Source organism: Dermacentor albipictus, chromosome 6, assembly GCF_038994185.2.
Source record: "Dermacentor albipictus isolate Rhodes 1998 colony chromosome 6, USDA_Dalb.pri_finalv2, whole genome shotgun sequence".
In the NCBI taxonomy this organism is placed as follows: Eukaryota; Metazoa; Arthropoda; class Arachnida; order Ixodida; family Ixodidae; genus Dermacentor; species Dermacentor albipictus.
This window is the reverse complement of record NC_091826.1, coordinates 88,005,265-88,033,162: the sequence shown is the minus strand read 5'-3', so window position 1 is coordinate 88,033,162 and position 27,898 is coordinate 88,005,265. Positions and strand designations below refer to the sequence as shown.

At 46.4% G+C, this 27,898-nt stretch overlaps 1 protein-coding gene and 1 pseudogene across 1 annotated transcript in view; one reads left to right on the top strand and one right to left on the bottom strand.

Annotated features, from left to right (window-relative positions):
* The window catches only part of LOC139046965 (N-acetylated-alpha-linked acidic dipeptidase 2-like), a 100,002-nt gene that overhangs the window by 59,634 nt on the left and 12,470 nt on the right, over positions 1-27,898 (top strand). Inside the window, exons 12-17 of the mRNA XM_070520884.1 lie at positions 2,535-2,737; positions 4,889-4,952; positions 6,150-6,214; positions 7,990-8,054; positions 8,992-9,082; positions 23,642-23,894. Coding sequence (XP_070376985.1) covers positions 2,535-2,737; positions 4,889-4,952; positions 6,150-6,214; positions 7,990-8,054; positions 8,992-9,082; positions 23,642-23,894 — 741 coding nt within the window. The remainder of the gene's footprint in view (positions 1-2,534; positions 2,738-4,888; positions 4,953-6,149; positions 6,215-7,989; positions 8,055-8,991; positions 9,083-23,641; positions 23,895-27,898) is intronic.
* LOC139061428 (lysine-specific demethylase 5A-like) lies at positions 14,794-20,217 on the bottom strand (annotated as a pseudogene).

The following is a 27,898-nucleotide window of genomic DNA, read 5'->3' as shown; positions in this document are numbered from 1 at the left end:
TGGCCTTTCCAAAGGCACCTTTTCAGCCACGACGCGTTGTCGCGCTGAAATGAGCAGGAGTAGGAGGAAGGTGCGGGAGAACAAAAACGAGTAGCAGGAGGTTGTGAGCTATGGGATGAGGTAGGATGGGAGGTCCCTTGCAGGATACTTTTCCTGAACATAAGGCTGCATTAAAGAAGGAGGATACTACGCTAAGCTGCAATAAACTCCAAGTACTACTCTAACTACTACTACTACTACTACTACTACTACTACTACTACTACTCCAACATGTAGCTTTGTATAACTAAAAAAAACAACTCATAAGAAATTACGCCGCCACAATGCTGTTTTTGCGCCAGCTCATTGTGAAGAATTTTTATCCATGCGGCGCATAACGGGGTCCACGACCATATTTCTTTGAAGCCTACAAACGCATTGGAACCAGTATGGTGCCTCCCAGTAATATATTGCAGAAACAATTTTTCGAAATGACATAGCACGAGCGTACATACTTCAAGCGCCATATTTACCTGTCCCATTCGCCCTCAACGTTCTCCGCTCCCAAAGAACGGACGAGCATCTGTGCCGGTAGAACGGCGACAGCCCGCTTTGGGCGGTTAAGTCGAGAGGGCTCGTCGCACCAACCTGCGGCGACCGAGGTACTTACGCTAGGCAACAGACGCAGCTACGTGCAACTGTGTGAGCACGGCAGGGCTGTAGTACGCGATCACGTGCACGACAGCCTAGTAGTGCCCTGCTAAGGGGTGCAGACTGGCTTTGTCAGGCGTTGATAATGGCAAATCTAGATAGCGCACTTTGTAGTGCTCAGTACGAAGCTCAATACGAAGGTCAATACGAAGCTCAATACGTAGCACCTTTAGCCACGATCGGCCTGTAATGAATCAGCACTGGCGCACGTCCCTTGTAAATGCTAACCGCCGTTCCTCGCGAGGTGCGGCAAGACCAAACTCGGGTGTTTTCTGGGTTTATGTTTCTGGAAGTGTGAGGTTAGGTGAGTATTCCAGCCTACTGAACATTAGCGAGACACACATGCTCGGACAACCGATAAGCAATGTCAGCAAAGTTTCATTCCCAGCGGACAGGCGCGGCCGAGAGTCTCGGCAGCACCCGGTAGTGACGACACGACAACGAGCTAACGCTCGTCGACTGCTATCAGCTATAGGCCAAAAGCATACGCGTACGAAAATAAATCTACTATATGACGAAACATGGCAGCTGCCCCAAGATGAGCAAAGAGAAGGCTTCAATAGAAGAGAAAGGGTTTGCAAAATGGAGGAAATCGCGCTCCGCTTGTGAACCCTACGCGCCGCGCACGAGTGCAACATTTTGTGGAGATGTTCACAGCAGCGCAGACAGTCCGTGGATTGTGTCTTTTTCACGAAGCTCCTGGGGCGGTTTTGGACTCCTTTGACGCACAAAATAGCCCTTATAGGCGATGAAAAACAACTTAGTCGAGAATTCTGGGTTACCTAGTTTACACAACCTTTTGAGTTTTGTACGAGAAACGCAAAACGGGATGTCTGAATTCTTTCGCATTCCGCTATCATTAGGCCTCACCAGTACCTATCACCTATCAGTACTCACCTACGGGGCAGAAACCTGGAGGCTTACGAAAAGGGTTCTACTCAAATTGAGGACGACACAACGAGCTATGGAAAGAAGAATGATAGGTGTAACGTTAAGGGATAAGAAAAGAGCAGATTGGGTGAGGGAACAAACGCGAGTTAATGACATCTTAGTTGAAATCAAGAAAAAGAAATGGGCATGGGCAGTACATGTAATGAGGAGGCAAGATAACCGATGGTCATTAAGGGTTACGGACTGGATCCCAAGGGAAGGGAAGCGTAGCAGGGGGCGGCAGAAAGTTAGGTGGGCGGATGAGATTAGGAAGTTTGCAGGCACGGCATGGCCACAATTAGTACATGACCGGGGTTGTTGGAGAAGCATGGGAGAGGCCTTTGCCCTGCAGTGGGCGCAACCAGGCTGATGATGATGATGATGACGATGATGATGATGACGACGACGATGATGATGATGATGATGATGATGATGATGATGATGATGATGACCGCGCCCAGGAATCTGACACGTGACTTCATACTTTCAAGGAGAAAAACCTTTGCTACTTAGACTACGAGAAAGTTCAAGAATATTCATGGCATCTACTCCAAACTAAATTATTCAAATACTCAAGCTAGAACATTTCAGTACATTTTGCTGCTTAATCAGGACATATACGTGAAGAGATGGTGTGATGACTATAAGCCACACTCCCGTATCTGCGCTAAATGTCACACCCACAAATTCAAAGGCAAGTTTACACTTGATAGGCTTGCTTGTAATAAGCTTTTTTTTCCTTGAAGTGAGTATAAACAATGTTTTTATCTAAAGCGGAACAGACCTCATATTGTTTTTTTCTTCTCGGTTTAGGCACTGCTACCGGTCACTGTGAAGTATACTGCAATCTACTAGCTCTTTAAGTGCCTTTTCGGAACGTTCTAGCGGTTTCTCACGAACTTTGCCTCGCGCAGATCGCTTCGTCATCACGGGGGCACACCACGACTCGTGGGGTTACGGAGCCATCGAACCGTCATCGGCCACAGCCGCGCTTCTGGAGCTCGGTCGCGCCGTGGGCACGCTGATAAAGCGTGGCTGGTCTCCACGCCGGACAATCGTGTTGGCATCGTGGGCTGCCGGGCAGATGGCATTCGCCGGATCCAGCGAGTGGGTCGAGGTGGGTACAATGAAGGGTGGCGGCGAGGCGGGTTGGCTTAGTTTATTCTTGAGGGACTGCGAATAAAAGGCATGCCCGCTGAGCTGCGCGTCTTCTGTAGTTCCCCATAACGTTGTCAGCCTGTCAAGCTTGAACAGCAGGACAAGTGCCACGCCCTCTCCAACAGATGCTCAATTACGTCGGTGCCGGAACAAGGGAGTCCGTCCTACACCTGCAGAATTAGATGTTGTCCCTCCATCTAACCCTCTGTCGTCTTTGACTACCGTCTCCTTCCCTTAACGTATCGCGCAATGGATATACGTCAGTCGTGGGACATCATTTTTACGACCAAATATCGGCATTGGGAATGCCGCTTCGTTTAATACGGACAATAACATGGTGCGAAAAAAACACGGCATGCTAAGCGAATTTGGTAACTATAATGGGTAGCCGCATACTCATGCGTAGCCGCATAGTGCATGCTGCTTTTTTTACTGATCATTCATACAATCTATTTTTACATACATTGGCCACACCCTAGAATCAAGCTAAGGAAGAGCACAAAACGAACATTATTTACCTTTGCTGCTCACATTTTATCTTATTTGTGTGGTGGTATGAGCAGGCCCATGTTTATATGTACTGTTTGCCTAATAGACAAAGTAGCGGGCATCACCCGTGATGCCAATCACTCCTACAAATGCATTAAAGAAGATGAAAGCCGTGTAACTATTTCAGGAAGCACTTGTCTTTACTCACTACCATACCACGGTTATGATCTTCAGCTAAGCCATTGTTTCACGCCAGTGCTCCTGGCTTATGTGATAGCACTGTGCAAAGTATAAAAAGTAGACAAGTCAAACGTGAGTTCCTGTTGACCATTAAAAGCAACATCTCGCGTCATGCAATGTGCTACATTTACCTTCTAGTCTAGCCCACTCTCATGACTCACACAGATGTTCTCGTTTGGTGAATCGCATCGTGTTAAAAATACGGGCAACGTCCGCTCATTTCTCAACGAGTCTCATTATTTAGACGCATTGCCTTCGCAGGAGACATGGAAACAATCTCCCGTGAATTTGTAACAGCGGTACTTCTGCAGGAATGTATATATAAAAATGCAACCTGAATCTGTGTTTCCTTTGAATAGACACTGTTTCCTTGTGTTGATTCTGCAGTGTCTCGTTCATTTTCGTTACAATATGTTGCAATATCTGCTATGCAATGCAATAGTGCTACGACGCAGTGCAAACTAGCCCGTCAGGTTGTTTTTTATTTATTTATTTATTTATTTAATAACATTGGTACCTCCTGCTGATAAAACAAATATGAAAGAAAGAACTATTCTTTGATGCAAAGAAATGCACAATTAAGAGATAAATGGGAAAAGAACGCTCATTTCCTCGCTGTAGGATGTTAGCTAAGGCACTCAAGAATGAGTGCCTTTATAGTTGCAACCGATGCATGGAAGGGGGGGGGGGAGCGTTGTCTTCTTTTGCCCTGTGGTACAGATGACAATTAGGACACGAAATAGAGAAAGGGAGAAAGACAGGACAAAAAACGTTTCTTTTTTTTCATAAGTGATACTATACCCTTTATTTACTTAAGCAGCTAATCCTTCCCCTGCAGTAAATTTCAAGTAGACAAGATCAAAGTTAGAAAGTGGATTCGCGTGGTCGGGCTATATCATGTCGGGTAGTTCGCAATGCCTTGTGCAGTGTGTTAGTGTACTCATTCTTCAGTCTCATTGCTGTGGCGTTAGCATCCATTCTATGTAGGACATTGCTGTGCAATCGTAGCACGTTGCCTTGTTGACTCTGTAATCAATCTCTCTCGGTGAAAATGCAAAATTTAGTTCTCCGAGCCGTAAGCACTTCCTATGTATAAATTTTTTTTTAATAATAACTCGCTAAATAATTAACTTCCGTGGCTGTGATAGTAAACATACATACTTCGTAGGTCCCTTTCATATCAAGGTACGAAATAAGATATGATTCGCCTGTAGTGCCACCCTATGAACAATGGAGATCATTATCTTCCCTGCCAGCACAGAGTTTGATAGGACACTTCACGAATGCCCTGAGTGGACGCCTTTGTCTATCGTCATGCCTTAGGCCAGATTACGTAAGAACTGCAGTCCTCACTTGTTTTTTTTTTCACTCTCTTCTTCAGGAAAACATTGTCCTGCTTGATTCCAGTGCCGTCGGCTACGTGAATGTGGACAGCTGTGTGTCTGGTACGTGTGTTCATCACCAAAATATTCTTGCTTGCTAACGGCATCTTTGTTTTAATAAAATATGAAATTTTGAGAAACTAAGTCTGTCCTTGCCCTACGCCAAGGCAATGTTGGTTTCAAATAGCCTGCAGACGAACCACATAAAATTCACTCCTACCTTTGTTCATATTGGTGTCGGTCCTGTTACCTCGGAATGCGAATTTAGCACACTGAAGGTCAACTTTCGTGATGAGTATATAAAAACAAAAACGCTTTGCACGTGCCGAGTTATGTGCAGCCATCCTCGATTGCGATTGCCTTCGCGTGTATAAGCATATGCCATACACGCCAAAATCGAAAAGTGCACAAAATTTTATTACTGTGTACATGCAGGCTCTACATGTAAGCGAAAATATTCTCCTCAAAACTAAATAGGCTAGCTCTGCAGGCAGCATTTGTGTCGCTAACATTACCTTTTATGCGAAGCATATTACGAGGGCTCAACCCAGCTCCTCAGGCGCGGTGGTGTCGCCTTGAAACCACGTGGCACCGTGACGTCACGACAGAGGAGAAGTGGCTTTGGCTCAACTCTTGCAAGATGGGCTGGGTGGGAATCGAACCAGGGTCTCCGGAGTGTGAGACGGAGACGCTACCACTGAGCCACGAGTACGATGCTTCAAAGCGGTACAAAAGCGCCTCTAGTGAATGCGGTGTTGCCTTAGAAACGAGCTGTTTCTAAGGCTCAGGCGTGCGTCGCTTGCTCAGGCGCACATTTCGTTGCCGCGCCGAACGCTGCGTTGCTCGACGCTCACCGCGTCCAATGCGGGGCGTCCAAGGTGAAGCACAGTAACGCATGAGTTGTTTCTTCGTCTAGCCGAACCAAATATAGCCAAGCAACAGCAGTTCACCTAGCTAAACAGTGGTTCAACAACTAAAATAAAGGCTAGTATGCTTCGCATCCTGGGCTTAACCTTAGCTAAGCCACAGCCATTTTTTTTAAAGTACTGATAAGTTTACTTCGATGACCTTGTTTTTAATAACATATAAACACGTGTAACAGGTGTTTGCATGTTTGAATTCAAGTTATTTGCTCATTCTAACAGTGTTCTACGTTCTCTTCAGTCCGTACTGCAGTTAGCCTCACTGTGTTTGTACGTCCACGCTTAGCTTAGCTATTAGTTTTGTTTGTTTCTGTGAGTGTTTGTGGCTTTCTCGCAGGACCCCGATTCGCAGTTCATGCGTCGCCCACATTGCGAGACGTGGTATACAAGGCAGCCAAGCAGGTGATTACTTTCAGTGTTAGCACGCGAGGGTGCATAGCTGTTTATGCGTATCGGCCTGGACACTGAGTACAGGGCTAAACTTTCACAGTCCAATGCGGGAATTCCACGCAAGCTTGAAAAACGAGGTGGCGGTGGGTTACGGTGGGCTTTCAATTGTTACCCCACCAAAGTACGAAATGCAAACCGAACAGTGTTTTCGGTGGAAAGTTTTGCAGACCTGTGGACCTGGCCGCTCTCAACAAACGCGGGGCAGTGCGAAGATTCATAATATCCACCATGTCTCGACACCTAAGACAGGCTAAACAGCCTAAACAGCCAAACAGCATTAGTGAAAATTATTGCAGCCGTATAATTTTCAGTTTAATGCTTCCTCAAAGACTGGAAGTGGTGTTTTTCTTGTTTTTTTGTGGGTGTGGTTTCTTAGTGGCTAGTTAGTGTGCTAATTTAGGCAAGCTTGCTTCCAAAAATATCTGGATTACATAACGCAGTCCTACCACTGGTATCATAGAAATGTTCTGACCACAGGATAACCCTATATTTTGAGCTACCAGTTGTTTACCAAACAATGTGTTGTTGCAGTGCACTATAACTCAGCTACAAAATGAAAAATGCCTGCGCGGCTCCCTAAAATGATCGAGCCCGGTGACACTTATCAATGAATGAATGAATGAATGAATGAATGAATGAATGAATCAATCAATCAATCAATCAATCAACCACTCCATCAATCCATCAATCAGCTTCATTTACATAGGAAAGCAGGAGTATGAGACTAAAAGCTTGAGCAGCTTGACGAGGTCCGGACGCCGTTACAGCTGGCAAAACAGCAGGATGATGGTCAGTCATGCATGAAGAGTTTTCACCGAATCGTTTCCCCCGTTCACAGTTTGTTACGATGGCAGCAGCTGGCAAGACGTTCTCTTATATATAGAAACCATTTTCAGACGTCAGTCGCAAAACCGTTATAATTCAAGATTTTTTGTCGTTGTCGGTGCTTTTAATCACTACATGAGCACACGATACCCAGCGACAGTCAAATACAAAGGTTAACTGTACAGGCGCAAGCTCGACTTAAGCGCAAATAGGGCAATTTGAATTTTAGACATTTGTCAGGGTCCAATTTCAATAAAAAATAAAGACGACAAAGGTACGCAAGATTGAGGATCGGAAGTGATGAAGAGTAGCCCAACAAGCACTATCGTAGTACGTCAAGGCCACCCGATGTAAATACCTCTCCTAATTTAATTTTAAAATAGAACAAAAAAATTAAATTATGGTGTTTTACGTGCCGAAATCACTTTCTGATTATGAGGCACGCCGTAGTGGAGGACTCCGGAAATTTCGACCACCTGGGGTTCTTTAACGTGCACCTAAATCTAAGTACACGGGTGTTTTCGCATTGCGCCCCATCGAAATGCGGCCGCCGTGTCCGGGATTCGATCCCGCGACCTCGTGCTCAGCAGCCTAACACCATAGCCACTGAGCAACCACGGTGGGTAGAACAAAACACTTTACATCATTTCTTCGTAGAATTTTCCTCGTGAACCTAACGACCGGCCTTTCGCTAAGCCACATGAGCGTCATGACATGTAGCAGGAAAATAAACAGTGAAAAGTAATCGTGCATGACACAAGATGACGGAAGAAGCATTTGATGAGTGACGTTCTATTGTATTGAAGCTGAAGTTTCCATGAGCTGTGCAGTTCATTTTCGTAATTTTTCATTCTTCTGAGTAAATGAAAAATAATCAAGGAAAACGGTAATTCTATGTGCAGGTCCCCAATGGTGGCATCAAACTCATGGACGAATGGGAAAAGGCAGAAGGGACAAAAAGGCCCCGGTAAGTCTTATTCGTGCAATACGTACGAATTCGTTGCGTGAATTTCGCATCAGGTAACACCGCTTAATTTGTATAACTTTTTGAAAGCGGTGCATTAGGCGAGCAATGTACGAGCACTAAATATGCTAATTGTGGGTTTCGTTTAGTGTTCGTCATTCGCGCTCTAAAAGTACGGAACTAAAAGTTTGCATCGTTCACTTCATAAAACTGTATTAAGCAAGTAGGAAATTGGCCGTAGTGTTAGCCTAACCACAGGCAACAATTCCTTTACCGGAACCATATTATACTCTTAATGCATGCATGTACAACCTTATTATTTAATTAGCCGTGCCAAAAACATGCTAAAGGCACCTACCTGTAGTGGAGCATTGGTCGCTTCAAGACAGCTTATTCCATGAGATCAACCCGTGTTTAAAGCGTTCTTGACCGAAAGCAGCGTCACTTGAAAAGGAGAAAAAAGAAGCACGAACCATGAAGGCTCATTTGCGACTAGCGGTTTTTCGAAGAATCGATTCTGCACCCACATACCGGTAAATGCAAAAAAAAAATGGCAATATGTATTCACGCTAAGCAAAACAAACTAAAACGACAAGGCACCCGTATAAACGTGTTCCGCGTGGAGCGTATCCTGCTGGTAGTTGCTAAAATTTCTATGGAATTTTCATTTCGTTCAGCAGACTTTCAGTTGAAATGCAGTTTATCAATTTCATGCATGATGTCTGGCAGGGATAAATGTAAACGCACTCTTTCTGATGTGAGATTGCCTTTTGATAAACGTGAGCCAGAGCTTTTCCAAACTTTACCTTTGTTAGCGCTCACAGTGATTCGTCAACCTTGCCTATCTGCACATCTCCGGCGTGTGAGGCGAGGTCAAACGTTCTGTTAAGGTCGGAGCGTCCCGCGCACTCTTCCATGGTCTCCAATCATTCACCCGCAGCATCCCGCTTATCCACGGCGTCGGCGACCACGCGGCCTTCAGCTTCTACGCGGGCATACCCTCGGTGGAGTTCACATTTCGACCCAAGGAGGTGAGCGAGCCGGCAAACTCTGTAGGCTTCCTGTTAAGCTTGCCTCTCCAAGCAGTTCCACGGATCTTCGAAAGCACTTTTGCACGGTGTAAAGCTTCATCTCTTACCTTCCACTTTGTATCTGCATGTTACTACGTCGCCTTGCGGTTATCTTATGGTACATGCTGATGAGTTCAAGTGCCATGACGGCCCATGGTTACTCGCTTAGGCGTCACGCCCAGCATGGCTTTTAAGGTGACCTCAAAGATAAGTATTAAGCTGGATAGGCAGACCACTGTTCCTGGAATATCCACTAGTTAGGCGTCACGGTATCAGTGAGCCACGAAGGACGCAAAACTGAACGACAGGTAACGACGCTGCATAAGAATTGCCGCGCATCATCTCCCTGACACGACAGATTTCGAATGCGCACTTCACTCAGCGATAGTGAAGCCTTTATCAGAAAAAAAGACGATTGCACTGCGTGTTAAAATACGAAAAACTCGCATCCACTCAACGTTTGCAATAATTAAGCTCCACAAAGCAGCTGAAATACTTAAAGTACAATCAAGTCGGTGACAGCATTAAAATTGTATCCATCGATCACCCTCATCTAGCTGATGACCCATTTTTGCACCAAAATATTTTAAAGAATGACGTTTAGCCATCCCTATTCCTTTTATGAATTACCTTTTTCCCCCATGGGAAGGCGGCCTCGAGAGGATGTTGTGTTTATCCGTTGTGTTTCGGAAGAAATTTAGTCGAACTTAGTAGCTTTAATCTATCGAAGTATTGGGAAAATAATAATAACGCTGGTCCGACGCAAAGTTACGTATCTGAAACTGCTTTCTCTGGCGAAGTCTGACACAGCTTCGCGAGAAGCTAGCATGGACATTTCAAGTCAATAATCACTTAAAGACTTCACTCACTTAACAAGTTTACATCACTTAGGTCTTTGTTTAAGGGTATATTGGGGTTTCTGGCCTTCCACAAGTGTAATTTATACCATTCCTGCATTTTCAGTTTTGCATACACGTCTACATTTCCCCCGTGCAGCGAAGCACAACGCCACAGCCGCTGAACTGCGACGACGGGGGTAAATGACAAATGATGTACACCCTGTGAACGGTGCCCGTCATCTGCTTGACGTCAGGTCATGGCAGTATTCGACCACATGCTGACCCCTCAGTGGTTACGACCACTCAAAATCAGAGCTTTCAGCGGCTGCCCCCCAGCGTACCCCTTAGTCAATATATCTCAACCTGAGTGATTATCACGTGGCTATAGCGCTAAGAGATGCACCAGGAGAAGCATGTTCCAATAGATAAAGCTGTGCACCGAGCACTGGGCGGCTGGGCGTCGTGTTATGCAGCCAAACAATATGACGTTTTTCCCACGAAACTGCTAGCAGTTCGCATGCGTTAGAGACTTTTGTTGGGCATGGAAATTTTGTAAATAAACAATGCCGTATTTCTTAACTTTCTTTGTCGTGTTTAGAAAATAACCTAATTTTCTTATTTCGCTGACCCCAGTTGTTCCACATGAATAAGGGTAGCTGTTAAGTGTTTTTTTTTTCATTCTGACCGTCAGAGATTGAAGGCCAGGTGCCTACAGCGTGCGTTCGAAAAATCAAGCCGCATTCTCAATTCATGCATAAGAACTTAAAAGTATTTGGTTTCACTGGAAACCATTTATTATGCGCAATATTTTTTTCAACCCATCCGCCACTGGTGTTCCCTAAGTTCCGGCACTTAACTCTAGGAACAATTGAGCTTCTTGGGATGCGACTACTAATTGATGAAAGAAAGGATGCTTCATAGCTTTTTAGGCGTGGTTAAGCGTTCGCAACTGGTAGATGACTCGCATAAAAAAACTGTTCTTGTACATTAGCCTTGCAGTAGTTATTGTGACCTTAAAGTTTTCTTCCTTTTTTAATGTTGAATATAATTTTATGAGACAAATTCAGCCTCCAAAGGCATGCCAGTACAGTTGTAATAGAAACTACATTTAGCTTGCACTAAATATCTGCGCAATGTACTGTGCCAAGTGAACTGACACAATGCTATATGAGGCTCAAAAAACAATGCCAAAGCCAGAAGAAACGCATTGTATAGCGAGGCGAACCGTTACAAAAAAGTATGCGAGAAATCGCACACGCGGTAAATGTGAAGTGCACTGCTGAACTGTGAGAAAATTAGCAAAGGATGTGGCTTGAAAAAATTATAAAAGTGTTCGTGCAAATTTGTCTGCAAGTCTTACAAGAAGTACGCTGCTAGCCTCGCAATGAACGACGTGTTTCGTAAGGGCGGAGTCTTTTCTTCAGGTGTTGTGCAGCCATTGTTTTCGCCGAACAAACTCCCGTTTCCCTTTGGGGATTGTAAACAACGCCAGTCCCTTTTCTGGCTTGCTGCTGCATTAAAATGCGCAGCAGCCACGCAATCTTTCGGCAACCGAAGCTCACTTAACTTGCAAAACTCGCGTCCGCCGTGGCAGCACGATCAACACGTGGCTTGGAAATGGCGGCTGGAAAAAACTAAAACAAAGACAGCTAAAACAAATTTCACAACGCCTCCTTGGCCATGAGGGTTAGCTGATATGGCGATCATGCATGCGAGAAGCGCCAGCGCGGCGATATCAAGAAGCAAAGAGAGGAGGATGGCAGCGTTGCTGAGTCTACGGCGGCAAATGTCTAAGAGCGTCGCTACTGTCGAGCATGAAGGGGTTTTAGTGGTACGCCGCCGAAAGCACCACCTCATTTCTCCGGAGCAAACAATTTCGCGAAAGGGTCTGCGGATGACGTCACGTCTAGCCCTGTATACACGCTCACGGAGGCCCACGCACTATCACAGCAGTGACACACGTGCACTCACACTACACTGACACTACACTACACTACACTGACAGGAAGCAGCGTTACTACATTTGTCACTCTGTAACGAGCCGTACTTGGTGATGTGGCAGGATTGAAGTGCTTTCTTTGGAGATTATTGATACAACATTGACGGATGAGTAATTTTTTAATTTTTATTCTCTATAAGACCCCTGTAATGCAAAGGCCTGGCAGCACAAGCACTCCTTATGTAGCAGCGATCCGTGAATGGCCTTCGCATTTCATTACGTCCCTCATTAGGCCAATCACTCTTTTTGCAGCCAACTATATAATGCACCTATTTTCCCTATGCCATTTCACATATTGCACCATGTACGGAGGCGGTGCGTTAGTAATCACCCAGTAGCTTTTTCGGCAACTTATCGCACAGCAGCGGAGCAGAAGCGGTTTTGATTTCGTATTCGTACGTTTTCACTGAGGCAACGTCAGGCGCGCAGCCGGAAGGGCCATCTCGTTCCTCTACATCAAACTGCTCCGCGATAAGAATCTTGGATTCAAAAATCTTAGATGCCAGAATGGGTAAGATCTGAAAGCGGTGCGGATGGGGGGGGGAGGGGAGGAGGCGGAGCTTGTTTCCAGAACGCTCACCTGGCGCCGTCCGCCGGTGTTGTCGGCGGAGTGGTGGTGCTGTCTGCAAAAGCAGCGGCTTGAACCTTATTTCGCGCGGTTACTTTTTATCTGTTATCGTGAGTAAAAAATACCCGAAAACATTATAGATGAATGCTAACTCAGTCCTGGAAGACCGAGATCATTCACCAAAATTACAGGGAGAGGAAATTGGGGGTATGCAAGCGTTGATATAGGCAGGCAAATATTGAAATACGTGTGGATATACAGGTCCGTATTTCGTTGCCCTCGAAAGAAAGGAAAGTAAGAAGCAATTTTATATTTGCAGCGAACGGGAGTCATACTGTGAGGAGTGAACCAAAAGTTTAAAGCTGCAGGGTAAGTGCTGTATCTGCAGCAAATTACACATTTAAGCGTTCCAGAGCTCTACAAGCGTTGATAGCGAGCCACGCAGGAAGTTTGCTTAATGTCCTTCAGGAAGCGAACGTGTTACAAATTATAAATTTTAGGCAATGCGGAACATATTATGCGTGATGTGCGGGTGAAGGGCTGAGACTGCAATTTATTTACACCATTTGTAGAAATACATAAGCAAGCGCACGCAGCCAGAGTTCATGCGTCCGTTATCAGAGTGCTTCCCAGCAAAACACAAAGTCAGAAACTTGAAAAAAATCCAGAAAAGGGCAGCAAGGCTGGTCTTACGCTGACACTCGAAAACCGATAGCTGTACCAATATGAAAAACGAAATAGGATGGGAAATTCCTTCCGCTCGTCGAAAACAACTGCTATTGAAAATTCTTTATCGAATGTTTCATGGTAAAACCGTTATTCGAAAGGAAATGTATTTACACAGGCGTCATTATGTATCTGCGACTATTCATCATTGTTTCAGCATATTAGAATACCGCACTAGAAGTAATGTGTACGTATGCTAATTCATTTTTGTTCGTTCCGTTACCGAATGGAATCGCCAATCAAGTCAGCAAGTGTACTGTCTGAATCATTATGTGTGTTTTCGACATTGTAACCCCCCAGCTGCAGCACCTTTGGGCTAAGTGGTGTAATCATAGAATAAAAAATACAGAAAAGTACTAAAATAGATGTACATGGCAGTGACTTCTAATTCAGTGGAAGCAGGGCGCATGCTAAATGAATTTAGCGAAACACTTCGTTTTCTCTGGCCTAATTGAAAGAAAACGCACAAAAATGACTGGCTGCACTGTCACTCACGTTAGAATAGGGCCACGACACCACGAGCCCAGCGCCAAGTATTCCCCTAGCGGGCTGCGGAAACACGACCCGCATTTTAGTTTCCCTAACTAGCCACCCAAACGAAGGCACTACACACTAGGAAAACTTCTTTATCGTATTTTTTTCTCATTTGCCCGAACATCGCGCACAAATACGCCAGTATAGAGCTCGAGGGTGATCTATGAGCTTCCGCTTCTCGAAATGTGTCCTCCGCACTGCTATACACTATGGAGGAGGAAGCGCTCTACTTCGCATATCCCTAACCGAGCTGCACTCCGGCTGAGCGGATAAATACTGCGGGATTAGTTCCCTCTTCTTTCGTGTATTCTACACCGTCGCATTAATAAATTGCGCTCATGATAGCTAGGCAATCAGTTCAAATTGTGTTCCTAATGTCTTTTTAATATTGGTGCAATTATATTGCATAAATTTCCCCGGTTGACTTCTTCAGTACATGTTCTTTTTTTTCCTATGCGTCACCGCCTCGCCTGACATGGACACGAAGGGGAGTGAAGCGAGCCGATGCGAAACGCGGACAAGGGGGTCGGGAGTGAAAGGGGGGTATAAGGAAAACTTGTAACTGCGAGTTCGCTTTATTGTAAAATTACCATTTGCAGCTTTCACTGAAGTTCATATTCTTGGCTTGGTGTTGCATGCGCAGCGTGGGCCCGAGTGGCACCATGTGTTAAGATCGCCTCCCGTCGCCGGCACACTGCAAAGCGGTAAAGCTTATTTTACGTGCAACCAGTGACATAGATTAACCACCGACGACCAACGACCGCTTCGTCATTGTCACACTGATCTCAAGGCCGTGCGGATGTAGGGAGAGATGGAGTCGGCAGACGCCGGTGAGCACAGCAAACAGATTTTACTAAGAGCAAACTCAAAATAAAACACACTCAAAATGTAACTCAAAGCTCAACTGACAAAGACAAAACTCCACACTTGTGTAGCACAAATATGTCCTTATTTTTTCCTGCGTTCGTCCTTAGCGCGTTCTGCGCGAAAGTCCGGCAACCCTGGCCTATTGCCGCACGCTTACAAAAGGAACGTTCTTACAAAGTTCAGCCGTAGTGCGCATCTCAAAGTCCGATGTCCGTCGGCTCTTGGTCACCGTCAGTGCTCCCGCCGATTCCAGAAATTTTGCTTCCTTGGTATCGGCCGGCCAGCTCCTCCTTCTCGGAGCCGGCGTCCCGAAATATGTTGGTGACGGGATACTCAGGCCTCCCTGGCTAGGCCTAACACCGGGCTCCGCCTCTACCTCTCCGTGTGCCGACGAGAAGCTCAGGGGACTATCGTCCGTGCTGGTCTGCCGAAGAAGGGGGATCCGATTCCTGGAGTGACCGGCACTGCCGTGCAGGGCTGCAGCAGGTCCAGGGAGTCTAGCTCGAACGTCGCCGAGGTCGACGGGCACACCCTGGGTCGCCAGCGTCACGGGCCTGTCCGAACCTCCATGGGTCCCGTCGCCAGTGCGAAGCTGGCGCTCCAACCTTCTTGGCCCAGAGCCACGTTGATAATCCCACCTTGGCACCGCTTCTCTTCCAATCACACCTCGGGTCACGCGCCTCGAGGGCTCGTGCCGTTCGGACCGGTCGGCGCACATCATTCTCTTCTTTTCTTTTTCTGTCCCATGCCTCTTACATATGACAGTCATGACGGACTCTGGCGGTCGCTATGAACCCGTTTCCACGGAAATTTAAGTGGCGGTTAAACGAATAAAACTGCGCTGCCCTCTGTACTCTCAAGTCAAAGGCACATTGCAAGAAAGAAACCCCAGAAAAGGGACCGCAGATCTTCCTCTGATGACAAGAAAGAATATCTCGTCTGCGCATCTCTGGACAGCTAATCCTTGACATGCGTGTAGCAGGTGCGCCAATACCGCGACAGCGCGATGGTGGCGGCGCCGGTGGTGACGGTGCGAACGTACCCCGAAGGACCGTATAATTTTTATTGGAATCAAACAAGCAAGATACGCGTTTCCGTCAGCTGTGAACTCGTTCACGACTACAGCAGCATTCTCTCACAGCGAAGACAACGATCGTGTTTTTGCTTCCTTTTTCCCAATGCATTTTCCCCCCTAAACTATTTGCGCTCATTCAAAACGGGGAATGTCCAAGTGGCCAGCTATATTGGTCCAGAAAGGTATGCATCCGCGAGCAGAAAGTAGCGGGTCACGTATGAAAGACGTATATTAGGTACGTGTCATGTAATTCATTGTAAAATTAGATTGATTACGTCTGCGCCGCAAAACATGGCATATTTATTAAACGAAAAGTGTCGGTGATCTGAACTTATTCACCTCTAAGCGAGCGGAGTAAATCCTCTCTGCTTTGAACAGCCAAAGCACGAGTAAAACACATTGCGTCACCAACTAGAAGCACAAATGGACAACAAGTAATTTTGTAACGGACATGAAAGGGGCGGACAAGAAGAGAGAAAAAAAGACGAAGAGAACGATGAGTTTGAGAGGCCGGGCTGCGCCAGCTCATCGGTGGCCAGTGCGTGCCGGACACAGTCCCGCCACGACATGGCCCGCTCGGTAAGACACTGCAGTGCCTCTCCTTCAGGCAGCCGCACGGGCAGCTTTTGCAGTGACACCAAAAGCGACAGGATGGTCTCGAGCCGAGGCCGCCGCGACCGCAGGCACGCAGGGCACAGGAACTTGCTCTCTTTGGCCAGGACAGCAGAGGCCACGGACGCCGCTGGAAAGGAAGAGCCACCACCGGGGCTGCTGCCTCCCGCAGAGTTGGCAGCCTTGCCCGCACCTCTCGGCTTGGCTGTCGGCACACAACTGGCATGGAACCAGTCCTTGTAGCGCTCACACTGAAGCATCTGGCCTCCGAATAAATTGCGGCAGGTGCAGTAGCGCGCCTGGCCTGTGTCCTCGAGGTGCTTCCGCAAATTGCGTACATGTAGTTGCTTCATGCTCTCCAGTTCCTGTGCACCGTACTTTTTCAAAGCAGCCACAATGCTGGTCGGATCCTTGGCCTCTTCCACTTTGATCTTTGGTGGCTCTTCCATTTCTGGCAATGGTGCTGCATCACGCATACGTTTCCTTTAGCCTCGTGCAGTGACCTAATAGATGCGACAACACCTCAAGCAGGGAGTAGGCAGCGTTCTTCTTGAGGAAAGTGCCTTCCGTGCGTTCATTCAAGGCCTTTGCAGCGGCCACCTGAGACTCCATCTGGGGCAGCTGCTCCAGGCGCACTGGGATTGGCCGGCCTTTCTGCATCAGGTTCTCCGGGCTCTCTATGTAACGGTATTTGGCCTCTGAGCCCTGAAGGGCTTCAACACGGGCACCCCACTCGTTGGCCCTGCGGATTGCATCCTTCAGGGCGGCAAGGCTCGGCAGGTGGACAGGAATAGCGACTCCTTCGTCGGCCAGTGCCTCGCAAGCAGCCAGTGTTTGGCGTGGCTGTGCCTGCAGACAAGTTTTTGCGCGCTCCTCCCACTGTTCGGACCCTGTCAGGAGACGTTGCAGCTTCGCCAAGCCACGCCCAGAGACTGGGTGAGGGGGTATGACAACCCCAGCGGCGAGCAGGCGGCGCGGCTCATCCAGTGTCGGTGGATCCCTCTCCCCTGGTGGCTGCGCCTCCGACTGCCTCTCCGACTGTGGCTATGGCTGTGGCAGCAGGGTGGCCTGCACTTCCTCTAGCCATTGCGCCTGCTGCACTTTCTGCTTCAGCTGTGGCACCTCTGGCAGATCCATGTCCAAGTTGAGGCCTGCTTCGAGAAGCTTCTCTAGGCGCCACGACTCGTCCATCTCATCCAACGTAAGCAGGTCATGGGTACTGCTTTGGAAGTCGACAACTCTGTCCACAAGATCCCGAATCATTGCCGACTCTTTGATCACACAGGGCAACTTGCAAATCTGCTCGTAGAATACCTGCAGTTCGTCGAGGGGGAGCCGAGACGTGTACTTGGCATCTTGCGACTGACGGTTGCGCACCTTCTTGCTCAGCAGCTGCTGGGCAACACTGGACGTCTTCCCGGACTCCGGCACAGCCTTTGTCAGTGACTGAAGCAGTTCCGTCGGCGGAAAGCGCTTCTCCTCTTGAACCAATTTCTTCAGCTCAGAAAGCTCCACCTTGTCTTCATCTTCGGTGGCCTCCAGTGCAGCCTTCACTTTTATCACCCAGTTATAGAATGATTCTGCGCGGACCTTCAGGTGCTGGAGCATGACGGGCAACTTATCAAGTGTGTAGCGGTACCTGAGGCAGTGGTTGCTGGGTGTGCAATCACAAAGATGGTCCCGATGAGGTACGCAGACCAAATTTGGAGCCGTTGCATGAGCATGTGACAGCTGAAAGGAAATACATCGTCTTGCAGTAGTCACACTGCCACCCATCATCTCGAGCTCTCAACCACCCACCCAACACCACCCAACATCTCAACCACCTCTCAACCACCCACCCAACCACCCAACATCTCATCAACCACCCATCATGCGGAGCTCGAATGCCTCGCGCTCCGCATCTCTGATGCCCCAATCCAGCAGGCACCGCCGTTGCTCTCTCTCTGTCTCCCCATCTTCAACATGTCCTGGTATGTGGATGATGGACTGATGTCTAGGTGCTCCGGATCGGCCGCCATCTTACACACAAGCTCGGCATGCGAGTAGACGCAGAATTGCTGCAGCATGCTTTAGTGCGACACGCATAATCGCCCTATGAGGAGCCAGTCAGCAGGTGAAAAATTGACAGCTTCACCAAAGTTGTAGCCCTGATTGAAGCCAGCATGGTAGGATCTGCGCAATGTGATTACAAATTGCCCTGCGTTTTGATCTGTTTGATATATAGGCACTCCTGTAGCCTGGAGGATATTGGAGTTCATTATTGTAACCAGCTGAAGTAGGGCTGGTTGTGCTTGGAAAAGCTAAGGTGCAGCACAGCGCATGGCATCTTTGAAGACCTCCGCTTTACCATCGGGCACTCCATACCAAGTCTTGGGCTACCAAGAACTCCATCAAGGCTCCATCAACTACCCAGTGAAGGTAGCTGATGCAGTAGCTCCACTGGTCTTCGCTATGCCAGCCGAATGTAGCAAAGCACGTACCGACATACATCCATGGAATCTTCATCCCTGAGATGTCTGCGTTGATGTGTCGCCGCACAGAACCATCCACAACAGGGAGGTTGTTCATGTTCCAGCCACAGTTCATGTATTCCTCGTCACCAGGCAGGAGGTCACTGTTCTTGGTGGGAAAGCCCGAGCCGTTATCCACTGAGTGCAGATCCGCACCGTATTCCACTGTGACATCTTCATCAAGAGCAGCTACAATCCTCTAGAACTCTTTTTGTACCATCTCGGTGGAAATCATATGCACAGGCACTTGGAAGTAGTTAGATTTGAACCGGTCTGCCGTCTCACCAAAGCCCTGGAGGGTGTATTCACGTCTTGCCTGTCAAAAGCCGAACGCTTCCTGGCGTTTGAGCAATTCGGCAGCAACGTAGTGTGGACAACCCCAATCTCCCCGAGGTATCGCGGGCAACGGAGGTAGCAGGCAGAAAGTGTGGTAGCTATCGTCACATCCGTCGCACAGCAGCATGCTTTAATCGTCAGCGCCCCGGCCACACGTGTGGCACACTATCTGCTCAATAACCGGCATCCTAGGTTTTGGTTTTCGCTCATCTTTCAGTTCACAGCACTCGTCTTTCATGTTATTAGTGCATGTGCTTCCAGACCCTTTAGACAGTTGCGTGGCATCTTCGGTCCTTCTCCGTAAAACTGCAATTTTCTTAGTTCATTGTTGCTCGTATAGTCAACACCATCGCCTGCGACAATGTCCATACACTATGGCGGTTCCATGCCATGGCGCTTGGAAGGATGGGCCGATCGATCATGGGGAGGCTTGATGGCTTGCCGCGACGGTATGCCGTGGGGCACATAGTCCCGACCTTTGTTGTCACAGCCTTCAGAGTTCTCACTCAAGTTAACTTCGCCAAGGTTGGCCCCACTCTGGAAGATGTCGTATGGGTAGAGTACGGGCTCATAATGGGGGTTGCCATAGCAGCAAGCCCAAAGTGCGCATGGAAAGAGAGCCCTTGCGTGATGCCACCTTTTTCAACTTTCGTTCTCGGCACACCTGCTCCATGCCGCCTTCATCGTGGACAAATCTATAAAGCTTATAGAGGTCAATGACCTTCTTTTCTATGTTGGGTATCTTCAGTCTTGACCCCTGCAGATTCCAAAATTTCGCTATTTGGTCTATAATGTTGAGCTTTATTCTCGTTGTTTCTTCTAGTTCATTTAGAAGCTTCCAGTTCTCCACATCCACTGCAAATGGTGGCTGCGAGTCCGGGGGTGGCCTGGTTTTGCAAATCCCAGTCTGTTCGGCGATGGGTCGAATTTTTGCTATGTGTGCCATGGGGCGCTTAAACTCTTCGGGCGCCGGCTCAAACGCCGGTGCCTCCAGTGGAGGAACGAATTCACCGTCAGGGTTCATCATTTTCCGGGCACGTTGTCCTTCGGAGAAAAAGAATGCGCGATTATTTGCTTCCCTACGAGACACGTCCACGTCTACTTGTGTAACGTAAACTTGTGTCTGCAATGGTTAATTGCAGTATGTTAATTAGTTATTTCATAAGTATCGTTGCAGATCAAGAACTGCCATGCATTGAAGCCCGTGGAGTAAGACTTGTAAGGTCGCGCTATTTGCGTAGCTTCCACAACGTGTCCTGAAATAGCCTCCACAAAAATTGTCAATTGAACTAAAAGTAAAATCCTGCAAACAACCTGCTATCTCGTGAAACCTCTGTGCTTCCATTGGTGAATTGACGGAGTGTTGTCTGTGTAGCTGGGTTAGCAATATAGGTAACCGAAACGTGACGACCCACCGACGAGACTGTGCATGCTTCCTTTGTATTAAGTCTAACGACTTTATGAAAGGCAAATACATACCTACAACTTCACGTGCTGTAAAAACGTGTCCTACTAATGGATACCGTAATAAATGTTGTGATCACCAATTTGGCGCTGAAACATAACTATAGACCGCGTATAAAGCCTACTTTAACCCCCGTACTCATAGAAGTACCTTAACTTTGAAGCCCATTCTTTACTCGGTAAAGATTACGCCTACCCAATACGTACAGAAGAAAGTGTTGTGAGCATTATGAGCACCTTCGCACCAATAGGTAATGTGACCAAGTAAAAAATGGGCTTCAAGTTAACGCTGTAATGAAGGGACACATAACATAACACCCCGAAAAGAATGTTTTCTTTTCCCTTGTTCTTTTTATAAGTATGGTAAACATATCAAGGATTACCTTATAAACAAAAAGAAAAAAATACATTTTGAGGAGCTTTTTAAGCAGTAGCTGGTAACACTGGGTAGAGAACTGGACGTGTACTTCCCCTCAATCCACCTGTGGCTTCATTTGAAAATTTTTCAGAGTGCTCTGTACATTAGACGTTTTAAATAACAGCAATAGCATCAATGGAAGTTCACAAAAATAACTGTTTTAGATACTGAAATTGAGAAGCAAGCCTCGCCGTTAGCGCTTGCCTAAAGTGACACATGACCTCAAGCTGCTGGCTTTTCGGCAAAACTTCTCACATGGTGGAAGGAAAGAGTGAGGAAGGAGCATCAAACAACGCGCGTGAAGCCAAGAGTATCGTGCCAACACGTGATCAAAACCTCAGAGCACTTAGGATAGGCCAGGGTGCACGGTAGGATTTAGTATTCCCAGTTGGTTTTTTTTCGGTGCCCAGTCCCTTGGAGTAAGGAAAAAATTCCTCCATGTCCAAAAATCTCGATTCTTGCTCCGTAACCTCGACGCAAGAGGTCACGTGTTTCACCGGCAGTGAACAAAAGGGACTGGCATTGAGGCGCTGCACTGCTGGGTTGCGGCGCTGCCCTCTCCGCTCATGCAACACCTGACGTCCTACTGTGGCAGCAGGTTTTCCCTTTCGCCCGGCTAGAAGAACGCACCGCCGTATCAAAAGTCGCAGCTGGAAAAATCACCCCTAGAGTAAATTCTTATGCAGACGAAAGAAAAGCGAGGAACCGAGTCAGCGAATTAAGATGCCCGCAATATGCCCCTCTACCTTGAGTAAATACCCATGGATACACACTCAAAGACCAAACCGGTACACACAGGTCCATAGTTCAAATATTTTTCCAGCTGTTCTCACTACTCTGACACATTCCTAACGGTACCTTGGAGTGGTCGCTTCCATCCCCCGAAGCAGAGTTGGGCAGATCTGGCGTTCCCCGAACTCAGTAAAGGACAAGCGCGCAAGCCGAACGTATGATTCGCACTCGAGGGAAGAGACGCCAGATGCGAAACCACGTTACTGCTGCCAATGTCCGATGTTTCGCCCACGGTTTCGCCTATGCAAAGCTCCCAGCGCTGCCGGTAAAACCGGCGGATGCGCCGGCGGGACGAGCATTCACTGAGACGCCAGCATGCAATAGCTTAGGTTGTCTCGGTTACGGTGGACTGTCGCCGAAGCGGCGGTTCTTTGATGTTATGACGTTGCGGGAAACAGTCTGGACGACTGCTTCAACCACAGTGCTCGAAGGGCCTCAGAGCGCTTGAAGAAGGAGGAGAGCGATCGAGAACCAGCCGAACGAAGGGTGCCCGCCCTCCTTCAACGAGCCGAAGGCAACGCCGTTCACGAGAGCGGTCTAGAGCGCTTCGAAACAGCCAGTGGAGGATGTCAAAGGATACCAACGACATGCGCAGCAACTGCTCCTGGATTGGAAAAGCACGCGAATCAACCATACAATCGTCCATTCAGCATATGGCTAATTGTCATGCTGAGCGGAACTACTGAAATAAATAGGCTCCCGGAACCAACCAAATGGTTTATGACGGGATCACACTTCGGTCCTAAAACCAACATTCCGAGGACACCTAAGCACTTATGAGTTGTGAATGCGAAATCACTGTTGTTCAACTGAACGCCGCTGAATCGTCCGAGTTGTGAACTCCTCGCGGGCAAGCGAGCGCGTTGAGACGCCTTGGCAAGTTTAGCCCTGTGGGAAAGAATCGACTTCTGAGGGTGCGGTCATAAGTTCTAAACTCACTACCACCAACGTTCCACAGCAAAGCTGTTTACCTACACCTTCCAATGAATGTGTGGTGTCCGTGACCTAAATTTCAACCAATCAGAGCTGGAGGCACGCACCAGGGGCGTTGCCAGGTTCCATGAAACACCACCAGATGGTGCTCACCTCCATGCATCCGCGGCGGCGGCGGCACTGGCCGTATGGTGGAAAAAAAAAACAGAAAACTCGCCATCGTGCATAGCTTTCGCCGGAAACGTTTCCTGGAAAATATTACGGCTGCATAAGGTGAAGTTGCCGAGAAGCGGCAAATGCAGCTCTACATCTCTTACATGCCTTACATCCTTACCGTCCATACATCTCTAAGTTTGCAGGTGGCCTTGTAAAGTAAAAAAAATATTACGTGACCCAAGGAAGGTCAGAAGCGAACCAAAACATGTCCCTCTGTGCATAAGAGATTATTAATGATTGATTAGTGATTGTATTAAGGTGGACCAAAGATAACTAGGCGGATTGGTGAGGATTAGGGTCTTCTAAGGTTCACTGAGGAGAGTTAAGGCGTATTATAGTGGATGAACGAGGAATAAGGTGGATTAAAGCGGATTAAAGTGGATTAAGCCGAATTACAATAAGTTGTACAAGGCATTCGCCTTCGCGTCTTTTAGGCGAAAGCTGAAGACTACTAGGAAGGTTTCCCGCTCAATGAGCCATTTAGCGCTTTCGCATCAAGAAATAAACAATTACAAGCTCTCAGGCTTTGCCAAGATTGCCTTAGTGATATATGCTTATCATTCATAACAAATTAGGCCAAAGAGAAATTTCTGTGCCGTAGGTTTTCAAGCGATTCCTTTTCGTGCAGTCTCGACCGTCGGGCTGGTTTCCGGCCTACCACACGGCGTACGACAACCGCGAGCTTTTCGAACATGCGGTGGACTCGAAGTTCGAGCTGACGCTGCGTTGCAGCCAGATGAACGCGGCGCTTACCCTGCGGCTTGCCGAGGATGCGCTGCTGCCCTACAACGTGTCCGAAATGGCAGACGAGCTGCGAGCGGCCGTCGATGGGCTGGAGCCGCACATCGTCAAAGAGATGAGCAAGCACAACATATCGCTTGGTAGGTCGACCATGCAACGCTACCTTTTCTTTTAAATACCCATTGAAAAGCTCTTAGGCTTCCAAGTAGGGTTCAGTTTCTTACTGGAGCACCGTATCTTGTGACAGATCCTCGGAAGCTTTAGTTGCGCCTCGAAATGGGCAAGGTAGAGAGTGGCACGGAGATAAGTGAGGCTGTGTGGCCAAGGAGCCCGGCTATAGTCTGGACCACTGTCAGCGCGCAGCCACTTTTCGCCGATGGTAGCGCCGCGTTGTGCGCAAATTCCAGGGAGCGTTGATTGTTGCGCCGATAAAATGAACAGACGTAGCTTGGTTGCTCTGATCACTTGTGTCGTCTGACAGCAGAAGCGAGGTGTCAAATGTAATGGTCAGTGTAATAAAATCAAATCAAAATTAACTAATCTTCATTTGGTACATAGGTTTTCATTTGTTCAACCTCAGCACAGCGTGCTTGTTGGTTGTTCAGCCAGAATGGTGAATTACGGAATGTGTACCACAACACAATGATGTATGGTATACTTGTGCATACAAGGCATATTATACAAAATTATAGAGACATAATAAGCATTTATGAGTACAACTCGACATAAATTAAACAAAGTAAATAAATAAATAGAGCACGTCATAATAGCTTGAAATGAGCCATATTACAACTCACAGAACATCTAAGGCACAAACCCAAGAAAGCAACCTTGTGCACGCAAGAGGCCATCAGTGATTTATCTGCAAAGATGAGCACGATTTCTTTATTGATTTAGTCATTTTTCGTTTAGTTTTGAAATTCCCAAACGCTTATACAAGATCATTAAATATCTGTGGCACGTAATATCACCGTATCTTTTTCCCATAATGTCTAAGACATCGTGGCTTAATGTATAGTTCTGTCTTTTTTAAGGCGACGTCATTTTTTTCTACAGGTACTTTGAAATTTTTTGCATGGTAATGACGTGTGAACAGAGTTTAATAAAATAGTTCACGCATTTCCAGTATGCCATGCATGTTGCATTGTTCCTCTTAGTCAGCCTGTTGCAGCATATTTCCCTAGGTTACACTATTTACTATTCTTTTAATTATGCGGTTTATTGCCCCCATTTTGTGATCAGAACAACTTCTATACAATGCAATACCGTAGGGTATAACAGGTTCAGCCAGTGCCATGTATATGGTGCGTCTCAAGTACATCGAAGTTTTACCTTTTAGGTTGTACATCAACTCAGACACAGTTCTAAGCATGTTACATATATATTGCACATGATCATTCCATGTTATATGCTAATCAAATACTGTTCCGAGATACTTGATCGCATGTTCAATAAATATTGCATTACATGTGCACGGATCGCAATGTGAGCTATATAAAAATAGAGACTCACTTAGGAGCATTCGTTGGTGAGGAACCTTTGCAACAATAAGGAGTGATCAATAATAGTAGATGCCTTTGATAGGTGTAAAAACAATGCTAGCATAAGGTGATTGTTTTCAATTGCGGTGTTAACGTTATCCGATAATTCTTCTAAGAGTGTAGTTGTGTTCCGGTCCTTTGTGAACCCATATTGTGCCGGGTTGTTTAATGAATATTTGTCGCAGAAAGACTGCATAACGGATGCCACGTGTTTTGCCAAATTATAAGCCAGGGCCGATATAATAGAAATCGGTCTGTAGTTTGCACACTCACTTTTCTTTCCGCTTTTGTACACAGGTCTCACTACTGAAATTTTCTATTCCTTGGGCATTATTGCGGTTTCTCATATTCCGTTGAGTGCAGGTCTCGTACGTCGATCTTATCAAAACCTGGTGGTTTGAACATCTTCACTCTATCTATTATATTCCATAGCTCAGCTTCTGTTATCTCAGGAAGGAACGATGTCTGTGCGCATGAATGTATTGACTTATATCGAGATGATTCGTACCATGAGCCATGCGCAGCTTATCTGATGCGTGAATGAATGTCTCGTTAAACAGTTCACACAATGACTGTGTTTCGTCCTTCGGAAAGTTTTTGTCGCTGACATCCTCAATTATAGCCTCTTTGATGCAGTCCATTAAACTGTTTGCAATTCTCATGTTTTTCTTCCATCATTCCTGTTTATGCAAACTGCTAGTATAGGTATCTTCTTTTTGCCTGTCGTGTTTTGGATGTTATAAGATTTCGCAGTATGCGAAATTCCTGCCTAAGTCTGGCATTTTCTGGATCCCTTCTACAGTTCTGCCAAGGTTTATCCTTTAAGTAACACAACCACATGATATCCTGCGTTATCCAATTGTTGTTTGGTTTTCTTTGCTTTATTTTGCCAGCTTTGGATGACATCGCGTATATGAGGTGGAACTTTTCGAGAAATTTATTATATAGCCTCATATGATCCAAAGCTAATATAGCATGCCAGATTGTGTTCTGAATAGCTTTGTCTACACTCATGCTGTCTAAAATGCCCCTGATTCTAGGTCTTATATTCGCATTGTCCCTATGGTTGCAAGTTTCTTTCATGGTTCCTAGTGCCACAAAGTAGTCATCTGCTAGTTTCAATTTAATGACTCCTGATGAACAGTGTTTGTTTTCTATATGAACAATTATATGGTCGATGCATGATGTAGTTATTAGGAAACCTAAAAATTCCTCTCTTGTACAGTTACTAATAAGGTTAACTAAGTCAAATTCAGCCTGCAGGTCTAAGTAGTCTCTACCTACTACCCTCTTTGAGTTTAGCATTATATCTATATTTAGATCTGCCGCTAAAATAAACTGCTTTTAATTTATATATATATTTAGGAGTGAGGTTAGCTCTTCGAGAAATAAAGTAATGTTCTTGTTTGGTGCTCTGCATATTGCACATACAATGTAAGTTGTATCCATCTTGCTAAGAGAGACAAGCACCATTTCTGCGTTTTCTATGGATACCTCAATTTCATATAATAACCAGGTATCGCTCACAAACATGACCACCCCTCCTCCTTTTCTGTTTTCTCGACACCAAGCGTAATGACAGTACTCAGCAAGGCTGTAAAGGCTTCGTCAAGTTTAATCGAGATTAACCTGTCAAGACGATTGCATCTCCTCTTTTCTGCCGAGTGTTTACGTAAGCACATAACCGGTGCCAGTTTTTGTTTTTGCTTCGTATGTTTATATGTAATAAACTTAGCTATTGCTTTAACCGTTCTTTCTTACTGAACTGATTTACGTGAAAATCTCACTCCGAAAAAGACATGAACTCAGACATTAGTTTATTTTTCCAAATCGTTTCTTGTTGCAATGATCATAGCAGGACTTCCTTCGTCGAGCTTAGTGAAAATTATGCCATTGCGCATTCAGACAAATTTATAGCCCTGTTGTCTGTCCCTCTGTCTGCTCAGCCAAAACAACTTCTTTTGCACTCGTGTCAAGTTTTCGTTTATGTATATGCAATCAGATTGAAGTGCATATTTCTTCGTAATCCACAGGTCCCGATCAGCCTATTCCTTAAATCTGACAATGATTGGGGGCATCCTGTCTTTCTTTTCTTATAGCCTGTGATTGGCCTTAATTGAGTGAAGGCCATTCAAAGCCTATGATCTCTCTCTTAGTATCATTTAAAGTAGGTGTGAAATCGGGCTAGTGACAAGGGCCTGTTTTCCCTGGCGACGTTCGCATGATAAAATGAACAGTTACACTGGATGCGTATGCATTTATTTCTCTACCATACTATATGACCCAGGGGTTTCCTGGGCTGAACTACCGTCATAGGGGCACTAATGGGACATTGGAAACTAGTTAGTATTTCATGTTGAAGATCAAGCCAAAAACACAAGAAATGCAAAAATAATGCTGACAATGGCAGCAAAGAGTCTGGTGAGTGACAATATAACATAACTGATTCTAGTTACAATATATAAGATCTTCTTGCCGAGCCTTAAAACAGACTGCCAGGTAACAGAAGCGAACGATTTTGGGTTCTCTATGTCTGTTTTTTTGCTTGTCATATTTCTTTTCATTGATTTTGTCATTTTTGCGTGGTAATTGTAATCTTTCTG